The following is a 15,527-nucleotide window of genomic DNA, read 5'->3' as shown; positions in this document are numbered from 1 at the left end:
AGAAAGCTGAACTTGTTTTCAGGAGAACCTGGATTTATAGCTTTCCTCTACTACTTAGTAGTATTGTGACCACGCAAATAAACTACTTAATTCAATGTCTCCATCTGTTTAACAGGAAATTAGAATATATAACTCATAGGACTATGATGAGACCCAAATGAGGTGATGTATTAAGTATTCTGAAAACAAGTGCTAGATATTGTAAGGGTTAGTTATTATGATGAGCTAGCAAAAATTACAAATTGGTAGACTGGAGACTGATCAAGAATTACATCACCATTATCATCAATTTCAACAACCATGTGATTTGACTTAGTACCCCTATTATTTTGAATATACCCCTACGTACATTAAGAAAAAGAACTATGTGAGCAAAAATATTTCTAGCAACAGTATAACTTTTTAAATATATAAATGACCTAAATAAGAAACAATAGAAGATAAATATAAATAATGTCATATCAATGCAATGGAACAGAACACAATTCAGAAGAATAATATCAAGAATATGAAAAAATACATATATGTGAAGAAAGTAGAACCAAAAAAAATCAATATATACCCTGATCATAGCACTATATAAAAGGAAAGCATATACATAAAGGTAAAAAATAGTCAAAATGGAAGAAACTCTGGTTGGAAGAAGTAAATAATTTGTTTTACATATGTGCATATGTCTTGAAGGTCAGCTGTTAAAAAGTTTAAATTATTGTAAATATGAGTTTACAGAATTAGAGAACAGGTAGGATCCCACTTGAAAAATTATGCCAAGCTGTTCACAAACACAAAAACACATTATTTTTTAATACAAATATTCTCCTAGTATTACTATACGGATACAAACCCTCAAACATCACATATCAGAAGAATTAAAATTGCAGCTGGCTGAAATGATACTAGAAAGTCACAGAGCAGGTGTGTAAAGGCACATTACCAAAAATAATATCTGCACAAGATGTAGCATAAAAGACATCAAGGATATGTGAATGGAAAAGAAAATAAGCCAGTCACGTAATGAGAGGAAGGGTCGCCAGCCTACTTAGCTTTGCACTGGTATTCACAAGACATTCAAAGTCAAGATAAAAGCATCCAAGATCACTGGGAAGACATGTCATTATGGGCACTGACATAAACCACTTAAGAAGAGAAAGGTTTGTAATCAGTACTAGTGGAAGAGGCACACAAAGTGACAATGTATGTTTAATTAGTTTTATCATTATTTCAAGTGAGCTTGTAATAAATTACCTATTTGTAAATAATAATCCAGTTAGACAAATTTCTTGTCTCCAAACAAAGTGGAAGACTCCATATGGTATCAACTTTAGCTGTCTCTGCCCTTTTAGCTGAGGTAATTACACTAAACTGAGAAGTTATATACAGTGTGCTGCACTGCTAAGACACGTGTTTTATACTGCCCTCTAATTATCTTCTTCAGTTTTAGTGAAGAGACTCAAAAAAGTCATTTATCCTACTAAGTTGTTGCCATGAAGGAAAAAACTGCAACTATGCAACACAGAAAATAATAACCATTTTAAAGGATGATTATCTATTTGGATTTTCAGGTTTTAAAAATAACATTTTTGTATTATCCTAGGGAGGAAAAAAAAGACAACAATGGATATAAACAGAAGAAAAGGTATTTTCTGACTCAACTTATTCACACCATTTCATTAAATGACAGAGTCAAATAACAGTATGTTGATAAGGATTTACATTTCAATATTACATTCTTAAACCACATGCCATTTATCAGAAAACAAATTTGCTGAAAGAGCATGGTGGAATGTTATTGGAAAAGAAACATATCAAATTTGTCAAAAGACTTCAAGGAAAAGATTGGCCATACTTCCTAAAAGAGTGATTTGCTTTGTCAAGTAACAGAGTTTCCACAACATCCAAAATAAAAAATTACCTTCACTGATTCAATTCAATAAACATTAATAAGCACCAGCTGTATATTGAAGGCTATGTCCAATGACATTGTAGCAGAGAAGTAACCCTAGGTTTTTAAGTTTCATCAGTTAAACATAAACTCTAGCACGCTTTACTCAAGCTAGAAAGACTTTAAGTAAAAAAGTCCTGCAAGAGGGCAGCTAAGTGGAGCAATGGATAGAGCACCAGCCCTGTAGTCAGGAGGACCTGAGTTCAAATTCAGCCTCAGACACATAATACTTGGGCAAGTCACTTAACCCAAACTGCCTCACTAAAAAAATAAAAAAATACAGTCCTGAAAAGGAATGTGTACCTAAATGGTGCAGCAGATTGAGAGCCACACTGAGAGTCAGGAAAACCTAAATTCAAATACAGCCTCAGAAACTTATTGGCTATGTAACCCCGGGCAAGTCATGACCTCTGTTTGCCTCAGTTTTCATCTATAAAATAGAGATGATAACAATAGAACCTACCTCTCAGGATTGTTGAGGATCAAATGAGATAAGAATTGTAAAGTGATTAGCACAGTGCCTGGCACATAGTAATCACTACATTTATTATTATTACTATTATCATCCAAGGACCAACTTGACTAAGATTAGATACAATCATTATAAGAAAGTTGGCCATCAGTTGATGAATATTTAACCAAAACAATTTATCAAGGCATGGAACTGTATCATTAATTGTAGTACATAGAACAATAAGATCAAAGTTTTTCTTAAGTACTAGGAAAAGTAGACAGGTATTGCTAAGACAGTGTGGTAATCCACACTTGGTTAAGGTTAGCCACCCGCTTGAAGGAAAGAAACTCACAACCTGGGGTATAACATGAAAACAATAAGAAAAACCATGCATAAAGTGATTTTATACATTGTTTTAGGATTTTAATATGCCTAAATGTATATTCTCTGACATGCTAAAATATATCATGTGAAATTTTATTTTAATATGATAAAATTAGGCTATGCAACTAGAAAATACTAGAATGTATGACTTGTTTACATATAATTTTAAGGTTTCCTTCAAAGGAGTTTTAATACATATACATATACATACATAAACATACACATATACGCATTCATTCTCTACTCTATCAGTTTTATTTTGCAAGACACAAAAAAGCAACTGTTTTTCTCTAGTTGACAGGAAAAACGTTGGAGGCATTCTATTGAAGTTTAAACAGCTACATATTAAGGCATCATAGTAGTTAACGTGTCAAGGATAACTTTTATTCGTCTTCAAACATTACAAAATGAACACTATTACAGTGATAGAAGTTAATAACTAAAGACATGAGATCAAAAGCTTTCCCAATACCAAATGAAGAAATACCATTATAAAAGCATGCTGACCTAAATAGTTACTATTTAAACTCTGGCACTCCACACTTCTTGCTCTGTACTACTTAAAGAATAACATTATAGGAATTGTTTTATTAATGGGATTTTTTCATTATTTTTATATTAAGAGCAGCAGTATTACAACGGCATTGTTAGTACTTCATAATTTATCTCATTTGGTCCTCCCTAAAATCCAACAGGTAAACAAGGGAAAATGCTGCTGTCTCTGTTTTCCAGATGAAAAACCTGAGCCTCAGTGACTTCTAGTAACTTGCCCATGGTTACACAGCAGTTAAAGATAATTACACAATCTCAAAGTTGAAAGAGACCAAAAAAACTTACCTAGCCTAACTTGTGCCTGAACAGGAATCTCCTTACAAAATCCCCAAAGAGTCCATTAGGTTCCAGGTGAAGATCTTCAGTGATGGGGAAACCACTACCTCCTGAGGCAGCCCACTGAACTCTTCTTAAACATCTCTCCTTATTAGGAAGTTTTTTCTTCCATTAACTCCAAATTTACCTCTCTTCAGCTTCTTCAATCTACTCCTCCTTCTTGAGCTTGCTAGAGTCAAGCCTTCTTTCATGTGGCAACCATTCAAATGATTGAAGAGCACCTATCACGTCCACTCAAGAGTACTCTACTCCAAGCTAAGCATCCTTAGTTCCTTCAACTGATCCTTAGAAAGCACGGCCTCTATACCCCAAACTATACTGGCTATCTTTCTCTGGCTACATGCCAGTTTGTCCAAGTCTTTTCTAAAACATGGCTCTCAGAACTGAATCACTGAAATAACTAGAATCAGTTATGATCAATCAGGGCAGAGTGCAGTGGGACTATTACCTTCCTTGTTATGGATACTATCCCCCTAAAGCTAAGGTGGATTACCTTTTTTGACTGCCATAAAATAGCTAAGAATAACAAAAATTTATGAAGCAGTTTAACATATTATCTCATCTTATTTACAAAAAAACCCTACGATAAAGGTTCTATTATTATCATCTGTATTTTACACAAAAAACAAAGTGAGGCAGAGAGGTTAAGTCACTCGCCCAGGGTTACGCTGCCAGTGTCTGGGGCATGATTCAAACTCAAGTCTTCTTAGAACTCAAGAGAGATAATGGAGCTGTTTAGGTAAATATGGAAGTCATTCATTTGACTGCAACTGAACACCAAGTAATTATATCACTCCATATTATTTCCTTTTTAAATCTCTATTTTTGGTGTAGGTTTTACAATACAGATAATTATTTCTACAGGAGTATTTGTATATATGTGTTGGGTTAGAGTACAAATTCATAATTTTACTGATAAGGGTGTACAATCAAAAAAGTCTGGAGATTACTACTTTTTAGTTCATTTTGAAATCTAATACAGCAAAACCTCTCTCCACAAATGCTCTTTTGTGAAGATTTCTATATTCTTAGCTTTTCCATGTGAATTAGGTCATTTAGCAAAAATGATAGTTATATTTATATCTGGATTAATATTACATTAAGTGAACTAGTTTGGGATGTCAAAAGTACACCTTGATTCTATCTGCTCTACCTAACCATAATCAGAAGATTTTCATTTGTTCCATCCTTAGACTTTTGGCAAAATGATTTTCAAATGGTCTCTATATACACACACACACACACACACACACACACACACACACACACACGCACGGGGGTGTGTGTGTGTGTGTGTGTGTGTGTGTAGGTTTTTCCCATGTTCTGGTAAGTTAAGACAAATATATGATACATTTTGTCTTTATTATTAAGACTAACTATCTATCAATTACCTAGATTTTTATTGGTGGCATTTAGGAAATGCAGATGATGCTTTTGTGGATTTGTCTTATATCTCATTACTTTGTTACAGTAGTAGAATCTAAATCCTTACTGTTAAAAAAGTATTATTACAAAATTTTACTTTTTGGATTTTTTAGATTTGCATTATGTCTTCTGCAAAGAGAAATTTTAAATCCTCTGTTCCTGATGATTATTCATTTTCTTTTTATAACACCTTATTACTATTTCTAAAAATTCTAAATCTGTCAAATAACATTACTGAAAAGCAGACAGCCCTGTTTTTTGGTGGGTGTGCTTCTAGTGTTTTTCCATTTTTATAAGCTATTAGCTGACGATTTTGAATATATAGTTTATCATGCTACAAAAAGCTTACACTTAAAATTCTTTAACGCAAATAAATGACATTTTACTGAAGGCTGTCTCTTCATCTAACGTTATGGTCACAACAGTCTTTTGGAAATATTATGTTTGTGTTGATATTCGTTAACTACATTGATCTAAAATGTTCTCTCAGACTTTTTTTTTTAACCAGTTTAGGGATCAAACCAATATTTGCTTCATTCACAGCACTGACTAAATTATGTTCGTTTCCTTATTACTGTTACTACACCTTAAAAACCCACTAAAGAAAATTCATCATATACTAATAACCATGTGGAGTTTTTTTTAAACTTTGAATTAACTTCCCCTTTATTAAAAACAGGTCCTTTACTTCAGGATAGTGCTGGCCCTATTCTCTTTTCTCTTTAAATTTACATGAAACACACTTCTGAGACATTAGTCTCAATTACGTTGAGTGAATAATTATTTATTAAGTACTTATTATGTGTGAAACATTGTGGTAGGCATGAGGAATACAAATACAAAAAAAGAAACACAGTGCCTTCAAGGAGTTTACAATCTAATGAGGAAGACAACACACAAAGGAGACTGCAGAGACTAGAACTGAGGTAAGGAAAATACCATAGGAAGGGACACGGCAGAAAAATCAGAGAAGTCCTAGAGTACAACCACCATGGGAGATCTGAGAAGACGTTCTGGGCTGAGTACCTCCTTCAAATAGAGGGCAATAATTTTTAGTGGTTCATTTAATACTAGGCTCACTTACCAATTTATTCATTTAATTCTAGAGACTTCTTTTTTAGATCGGAAGCTTTGTTACCAAGGATTCCCTACAAAATGCATCTCTCCATAAACTTTTCAAAGTCCAAATGCTTCACACAGCTTATTAAGTTTTGATGGATAAATAACTGGTTCTGTGGCCCAGGCTTCTGAATTTTATCTATGTTGGAGTCCAATTTCCCTAATTAACTCTTGTCTTCCTTGAGAAGACTGCTGTGATTTTGATTGATGATACCCTTCAGCACGGCAATTTTGATCTTTCTATGCTTGTGGGATTTTTTTCTTGTTCAAAATTAAAGTTTAACTCCAGATATGTCCTGTAGAGTTGAATCCTAGAGTTCTTCTTTTAGAGTTTTTGCTTTATATGTCATAATTTGTTTTAATTAATTCTGAAAGATTTTACTGAATGATTTCCTAGCATATGAATCCAAGATTTTTTTGTTTTTCTAAATTTCCAGCAACATTGATAGTTCTGGAATTGCTGTATCTTGATCAACATCTTCCAAGTTCAACATCTGATCTTCATTTTTTTCCAATTCTTTCAAACATTTAGTTATTTTCTGAGCTTGTTTTTCACTTTATGCATTGCAGTTCTGTTTTTCACAGCATTAAGTCTATTGTTCATTGCTTCTGACTTGGGAAGGAAAGAGCATTTTCTATTATATTCTTCATAAATCAAAGGATCTGATAACTTAATTCAGGTTATTACCACCAAATGGGTGCAGATTGCAACCCACTCATGCCTTCTCATTCTGTGCAGTTCTTTTCCATGTATTCTCATAAATCCCCCACAAAGTAGCTCAAGTAATAACACCTAGGCTATCCATCTGTTATTCCTCATTTGTTACAAATTTAGCATACTTCTTTGATCAATTGCATACATACTTATTACCTGGAGAACACAAAAATCATGTCAAAATTATTGCCTTTAAATCTTTTACGCTATTTTTCAATTTTAGCTTCACTTCCATTGGTGATTTTTTATTTTGTTAAGCTCTTCTTCCATTTGTTCTCTTGATTTTCTTACCAGTATTCACCATTATCTAACTCACTAAAATGTGTAATGTGTCCATCTAAAGCGGTCTTTCCAAACTAATAGTTATTGTTTCTTTCTCCACCTATATTATTCTAGCACTTTAGTCTTTCAATTGCTTCATATTTTTTTCCAGCTGTTTCAACATTTCTTCACCTTGCTCATTTTCTGGTTTTGGTCATTTGTATTTGTTGTGACTTTTATTCAGCTTTTCTCTTTGAAAATTCCATCGTTTGTTGGGGAGATTGTGACAGTACCTGCTTCCTTTGAACTTATGAGATAATGCCATCTTGACTAGAAACCATACATGCCTTTTAAAAAATCTGTGTATCCATTTCCATCTCTTTAGAACACTTCCCTTTTCTCCTTCAAAGGAAGTTTGTGCCAGAAAAATATCAATATGCTCATGACTAAAACAGCCATACTCTTGACCCAGAGATCTCACACTGGGGCACATAATAAAAGGGAGGCAGAAATCATTATCAGGCATCTACTACATGACAGGCATTGAATTGGTATCAGTGATACAAAAACAAAAATGAAAAAGACCCTGTACTCCAGGACACAAGTAAGCATACACAAAACAAGCAATGAAAAGGGTGGGAAAGGATCCTAATAGATGGGGAGAAATCTCAGAAGTCCTTAGAGAAATTGATCTTTGAGATGAGTTTTAATAAGGACTTCGAAGAGACAGAAGGAAGAAGAGAGTACATTCAAGGCATAGCGGAACACCAGTGGAAAGGTGTGGAGAGAAGAGCTGAAATGTCATGCATAAGGAACAGAAAAAAGGACAGTCTGGCTGAAATACAGAATCAAGGATAACACTGAGGTTACAAAACCTGGGTGATTAAAGGAGTTCGATTAACAGGAACAGAGAAGTTTGGAAGAGGGATGAATTTGAGGGAAAAGATAACAAATTCTGTTTTGGCCATGTTAAGTCTGAGATATCTACAAACTGTCCAGTTTGAAACATCCAATAGGCAGTAGAATATAAAACTAGAGCTCAGGAAACAGAATAGAAATGTTTAGATAAATCCGGGAGTAAACTGTCTTACTACAACTGAACACTGTAATTGAAACAACCAAGCTTGGTCTCAGAGAAGAGTTAAGAAAATATACCTCCCTCCTCTCTTTGCAGAGGCAATTTATGAGTGTAGAGCACTGTACATGCTGTCAGACATGATGACTGTTCATTAATTTCACTAAACTACTTTTTCTTCCTTTTTTAAAAAAAACTTCATTAGAAAGAGAGGTTAGGTAGTGGTAAGGGAGTAGTGCAAAGGACGTTAATGTAAGAACAAAAGACAGCAGTAGAACTTATTATTTGGGGGAAGCAGGAAGTGGAGATAGGAGGATTGATGATTATACTCTCTTGTGTTTATCACACGTTCTATAAAATTTTAGGCCTTGAGATCCTATCTAGCCTTTCTTTACTCTTTGAAAAATCTACTATCCCAACATCTGAATTGCACGAAAGAATATGACCAACTTCTGTCTCTTATCTACAACAAAATCCAAAATGTAGTAACAATTACTTCCAAAGGTTTTCACCATTTCTATTTCATTAACCAGACACTTCCCACTATTCAAAATCAGATCCAAAATAACTGTTCTGTCATCACTTCCTCCAGCTTTTGAAAAAATAAAGTAGCTTTAAGACAAATCAAGAACCTTAACATCTGCTCTGCTTTTATCAGTGTTTCAGCAAATATCTAAGTAACTGCTATCATTTACTAAGGCCAATTGCACCTCCATGCTAAGTTTTTGATTTGTTTCTTATTTTGTTTATCCATTTCCTCATTTTAGTTTGGTAGTATGTACTATCAAACATGCAGCCCTTGCTGACCTCAACATTCCCTAGCACAAACCAGATTAAAATGTAATTAGGTAATATTTAACAAAATAAATACATTAGAACAAAGATAATGTTATTATGTGGTTTTCTAAGTTAATATGCAGCTGGCAGAAATCCCTATGTATGATTTAGAGGCCTCCATTTCTATTTGCTTAATACCACTGGAATACACTAGTTCACAACAATATTGTTTCTCCAGATAAGGTTACCCAATTCCTTCCCCTGCCAGTTCATGGCCTCACAAAAGTAAAACTTTTTGATACACAATAATACTACAATTCTCCTTTTATTTAACCTACTTTTTGTTAAATAAGTTATATACTCTTCCATACCCAGAATCTAATCATAAGTCACACCTTTAATCAAACTTCAGTGATATTTGTACGGGAGAGTTTACCTCCTTGAAGTAAGATTCCCAGTTTACCTTCTCAACTATACACTGTGCATTTACCTAAGGACATCTAAGGCCACAGATTTTACTACTTACCTTCTAGAGCACTGTCCCCTTGAAAATCATTGGTCATCTCCAATAATGTTCTTCCTGTGAAGTACCTGCTACTCTCTATGGTATTTGGTTTGGGAAAAATAGGTGGGCAATACTTTCCTTTTTCTTCATTTTCAGTTTAAAACTCTCTTGAGAAGATTCACAAAAAATTCACAGGCCAATATATTATTTACTAGTACTGGTGAAATGTACACCATCTCTGTTCAAGAGTTTATCAGTATATAAACTAGGGTCAGAAATCTAAATCCCAATTCTCAAGAATTATTTGCTCAATCAGCTGCCTACTTCCAAAATCCATCTCCTTCTTCCAAAACGCCTATCTTCAACTGGAAGTGGTGATAAGTAGATCAGCTTTGTCTCTCTGGTCTTCAATTCCTTTCCCTGGACTCCATAAACCCCAGAAATTCTTCACAGATCTCTTCAAGCCATATCATTTATCATTACAAGTTGTCAATTTTGCCAAGTTTAGAGAGGCTGTTATATTCTGAATGTATACCCAGAAAAGTGAGCATTCTTTTTTACTCTTGCTATTAAGCTGACAGATAGCCACCATGGTATCCCTCAGTAAGAAGTCACCAAACACCATACTGGATATCCTCTACACTAGTAGGTCCGATGGATGGCCATAAAAATTCTTTGGAACCTAAAAAGCTGTTTCTTCCACAGAAGATACAGCTCCACCCTCCAAGGGAATTAGCTCATCTATATTATATAGCTCTGTAATAGTAACATGGCTCCTCTTCTCTGTATTATTTTGCTTTTCCATATTCCAATCTCCTGATTCAGGTTAGGATCCCCTCTGCTTACTCAGATTCTTTTCTCTTCTTAGTTTTCCCTTTGAAGTACTTTCATTATTTCAAGAATTGATTCTCCCTGATAAGCTAGATAAGAGAAGACATATGTATAGCTGTTTCAGCTTCTCTTCTAACTAGAAGGGTCAACTCATATTTTAAGACAATGTAGTAGTTACTCTGCCCTAAGAGAAACATGAAAATAGCCCATACAACATATAGTAGTTACTAAATAAATGTTTATTGATTGATTGAATGTCTCTTTGCCTTCCATACACACACTATCATGGAGATACTAATTCTCAGTATCAAATAGCTAACTGTCCATTTGCCTGCCTGGTAATACCTGGTGAAAAGCCCTTTTTTCTGAGCCTTTCCAGACTATTTTATCCTCTACTTGCTTCCTTCAAGTGCAGCTTACCTCAATGAAAAGATTCCTGCCAAAACCTTAAACCAAACAGAAGCTCTCTCAGCTAAAGTCTACAAAGCCTTAGGAAGCAATCCAGCTATTTTTCCCCCTCTTCCTTTATATGCTCTTATAAAAAGTTCACACTTTGACTATTTCCTCTCATCTTGCCTCTTCAATCAATTATGAAGAGATGGTGAATATGTCTCTGCCACTGCTTGTACTGTAACAAAATTTACAGTGTTTCATCTCACTTTGAAAACTAGTTTGCTCAGTTTTAGAAGAACATCTCTTAAGATTAATTCACACAGTAAGCAGCTACAAATGAATTTCTAGCTACTACTTCACTCCTTTTTTTTTTTTGGTTAGGCAATGGGGTTAAGTGACTTGCCCAGGGTCACGCAGCTAATAAGTGTTATGTGTCTGAGGCTGGATTTGAACTGAGGTCCTCCTGACTCCAGGGCCGGTGCTCTATCCACTGTGCCACCTAGCTGCCCCATACTACTTCACTCTTAAAAATCTTGTCAGAGTTATAAACACAGATTCTGCCACAGACTATCTCCTGTTTCCTGACCTTGATAACCAAGAGGCATAGCCACTGTGACTAGGTCTTCAAGCTAATATATATATCTATAACTTTAAGTTTACAGGACAATTTGGGAAAGTGATTCAGTGTAGAAGGGTAATTAAGAAAACATAGCTCTGTATTAGTACCCTGATTTGAGAGAAAAGCAGAGGGTATAGGAAAACTTTCATCTTCACTCTAATGATACATCATTTCTCCTTCCTCATTCAACCATCATTTTCTTTATTTTTCCAGTAAGCAATTTGTGATAAAGTTTTGCTTTCATGGAATCAGCCAGCCCTAAAGGTTGCAAACAAAAACTCTCTTTATCAACATATACCTTCAAAAACTCTGGTACAGTCATTGAAGAATGCATAGCAAATTAAAAAATTTTATTTATAATATATTTAAACATTAAGTTACTAAAATATTCACAATAAAAGTTAGTCACCATAAAAGAAACTAATTTTAACATAAAGGAATACTGTTCTGTTCCTCAAATTTTCCCCTATATTGTACATTCAAATGATTACATATGCTATTACTTTCCTCCTTTTTACTCCTCTTTTTTAGATTTGTATTCAGCTCAATACCTTGCAAGCTTTCCTACTTCCCTTCAAAACAGGCTCCTGTAAAACAAAAAAGTGAAACTCATACAAAAACAAATAATCATTAAATCATCACTTAGGTTTAGATACTTCTTATTAATAATAATATGCACTGTGATCTTATGAATATTTTCACCCAAAGAGTTTTATTTTGAATTATGCCATCAAATTCATTACTCAAAAGGAATTGTGGCTTCTTTCACAAACATTGAACTGAAGAATCACTGAATACTTATGAAATTAACATGTATTCATAAAAATAGTTTCTAATATTAATACCATCTAAAATAACTAACATGATAGAATAAAGAACTATGTTTATATCCACTTACTGCAATCTCTCTACAAGCCGACATGGATATTCCTGTGCCTTCAATTTGCTTCAATGCATATTCCTTTTCATCTTTTCTGCACATAAACAAAAAATCATCATTTTATTTTTCTACAAGTTATCTTCAGGTTTAAAAATTATAAATCCAGATACGGTAATCTCTCTACAATGAATCATGAAATGAAAAAGGATTCTTAATGTTAAGAAAACTTTTTCAAAATCCTGTAATGCTTCATAAACATTTTTAGCATTGGCAACCACAGAAAGGTAAAATTTCAAAAAGAAATTCATACCAACTTGTAACACAAATCACTGATATAAAATCCTGATTAAAACATTAACACACTAATCAGAATACTGACATAAAAATGTTACTTTACAGAAGTTATGAGTTTTTAAGAATAAACAAAGATATAAACTATATTACAGGAAAATATCAGTCCTCACTTAAAATCAAGAGTCTACAGAAGCATTCTAATTCAGAAAATCTAAATTCACAAAAAAATCAAATTATTGGTATTCTTATGTCTTAAAGTAGTGCAAGGTGGCAATGTTGGAAATATTCACAAGAATCAAGAACTACAGAGGGGAATGTTTGCTCATTAACATGTCTAAGTGTTTTGTATGGCACAAGACACAAAGGCTAAAACACCCAAGTAGATGCTCCTGTAGTTACCAGAATTTTGTTTTATACTAAATTATCATTGCTTACCACCTCCTTAGTAAAAGTTACAAGTGGACTTCCCAACAAATTCTACCACTTAAAGAAACAAAAAATGTGGTAGAAGGCTATAACGAGAAATCCCAATCCTCAGGTGATAGAGCAGAAAAAAAATACTACCAGGACCAATAACTCCTAAAGCACTTGTTGGATATCATGGCTTTGTAGTCCTACATGAAATACTACATAAGCTCAAAAATTGTATAGTTTTATTTTTAATGCTGTAAGGAAGATACAATCTGGATGAGTAACAGTTGCTATGGAAACCATAAGATTCTTTTTTCATAAGTGAAAGAATAAAATTATCACATATTAATGCCTTTTGAATTCTAAATCTAGACTGTCAGAGGAATTTGGTAACTTGAGGAATACAGCATGAAAAAAAGGACTCAGTTTCTACATTCAACAATTCAACCAACATTTGTTAAGCATCTATTGTATGCATAGCACCATGCTAAGTACTACACAAGATACAAAATTAGGTACAGGATCCTGTCCTCATGAAACTAAAGTCTAGTAGGGAGGTAGCACATACAAAGGTAACTGTAATACAAAACACATAATTAATTCATTAGAATAGGTACTGGACCTGAAATTTCACTGCTTTAGGAAATTCTCAGGTGAAAAAAATTCCCTCTACAAATTGCAGATCAGCAGCTTCTCTTCAAGTTACAGCCTGGAGTGACCTAGAGCACAGAGGTTAACTGACTTGCCAGGAGTCCCATTGCCAGTATATGTCTAAGTAAGATAAATCTGCCTTGCTTCAAGGACAACTCTCTAGTTACCACACTAGTTACTACTGCATCTACTGCATTAAAGAGGTACAAAAAGTACTTTGTGAGGAAGAACAAGAGTACCGGCTTGAAGGGTCAACAAAGAGAACTTTATGGAGGAAGTATTTAAGTCCAATATTAAAAATAGACTTTAAAGGAGGGTAGGAATTTCAAGAAACAAAGCAGAGGAAGAATATCCAAGGGATAGGTAACAACATGAGCCAAGTCACAGAAAGCACAGATTGGTCAGGGGACACAGTCATTTGGCTGAATGATAAAAGTATATAACAGGGAGTAACAGTCAATAAGAATTAAGGTACGGGGGCCTAATATTATAACAGGTCTTAAATGTCGGGTGAAGGAATCTAAATTTGACTCAGTAGGAAATAAATAAGTCACGAAAAAATTTTAAGCAAGTGAGTGAGATGACCAAGTTTATACGCAGGGAAGATTAGGAAGCTACAAGTACAACAGATAAATGAAGATGGAAAAAGTGAGATGAGAAAGACTGGTTAGGGTACTGCAGTGGTTACAGTAGATTAAAACAAGGACCCAGGCAGGGAATAGAAAGAACATTTTGGTGAAAGAAATGATAAGCCTTGGATCTAAGACAGGGAAGTTAACAGGAAGAAATACAGTGAATTCCCCCACCCAAAACCAAAAAAAAAAACAAAAAACTCCTCTAAACAGATGTAGAAAATGTACCAGACTGAATCCTTATCAATAATTCCAAGAAAAAAATTACAATGAGTCATTTTCCCAGCCCATGTTAGGACAGGGAGGCAGACAGAGAGGCCTGTAGACACTAGAGATGAGATACTGTCCGCGGCAGCTCAACAGAACATTTCAGTGCAGGCAGAAGCTGTGCACCAGGGCAAGATGAAGTCCTAGATCCAGAAGGAAGAACTGAAACTTGAGTAGGCCCTAAGAACAGATACCAACTGGTAGTTCTATCACTTACTACCCAGCCTCAGGGCAGACTGAGGCATGGCATTGCAAGGTGGGCCTTAGGGCTGTGCATCTAGAAAGGAGGAAGTTCAAGAGCAAGGTATGACTCAGATCCCAGGAGGCAAGGGGGATCTCAGTTTCAGGCTCCAGTATAGTCTGAATCTCATCCCCAATATCTATCTTTCTATGCTAACCTAAGCTGGAAAAATGACTCACCATGATTTTTTTTTAAGGCAATTGGGGTTAAGTGACTTGCCCAGAGTCATACAAGTAGCAAGTGTCAAGTGTTTAGTCTGAGGCCGGATTTGAACTCAGGTCATTCTGACTTCAGGGCCAGTGCTCTATCCACTGCACCACCTAGCTGCCCTAATTTTTTTTTTTAATTCCTGATCAAGATCCAATCTGGTAGATTTTTCTAGATCTACTGGAAGAGATCTGGGCCAAATGTGGGAGGAGAGGGAGGGAAGGGAAGGAAAGGAAAGCTCACTTACAGAGGGAATTACCAGGGCTAATAACAGCTGAATCCAGCAGCTTTCCACCAAAACTTCAACAGACCCCACAGATCTATTGTTGCTCAGACCCCAACCCATGTTAGGAACTTGCAGCACTCAAATCAGGAAAACAATTTCAGACTTTATTCTCAATTAAACCACTTTGGGAGCACTGGGAGCTTGCATGCAGTCAATAAACATTTTTTTTTTTTTGGTGAGGCAATTAGGGTTAAGTGATTTGCCCAGAGTCACACAGCTAGTGAGTGTTATGTGTCTGAGGCAGTACTTGAACTCAAGTCCTCTTGACTC

At 34.9% G+C, this 15,527-nt stretch overlaps 1 protein-coding gene across 5 annotated transcripts in view; it reads right to left on the bottom strand.

Annotated features, from left to right (window-relative positions):
* Window positions 1–15,527, bottom strand: part of CDK19 (cyclin dependent kinase 19) — a 202,207-nt gene that overhangs the window by 118,957 nt on the left and 67,723 nt on the right. For all 5 annotated transcript variants that reach the window (XM_021008144.2, XM_021008146.2, XM_021008145.2 and 2 more), the window contains one exon: window positions 12,287–12,362. In XM_021008144.2, coding sequence (XP_020863803.1) covers window positions 12,287–12,362 — 76 coding nt within the window. The remainder of the gene's footprint in view (window positions 1–12,286; window positions 12,363–15,527) is intronic.

The sequence above is a fragment of the Phascolarctos cinereus genome, unplaced genomic scaffold (genome assembly GCF_003287225.1).
Source record: "Phascolarctos cinereus isolate Bilbo 61053 unplaced genomic scaffold, phaCin_HiC Scaffold_5;HRSCAF=322, whole genome shotgun sequence".
NCBI lineage: Eukaryota > Metazoa > Chordata > Mammalia > Diprotodontia > Phascolarctidae > Phascolarctos > Phascolarctos cinereus.
The sequence above is the reverse complement of the archived record's forward strand: the minus strand, read 5'-3'. Positions and strand labels throughout refer to the sequence as shown.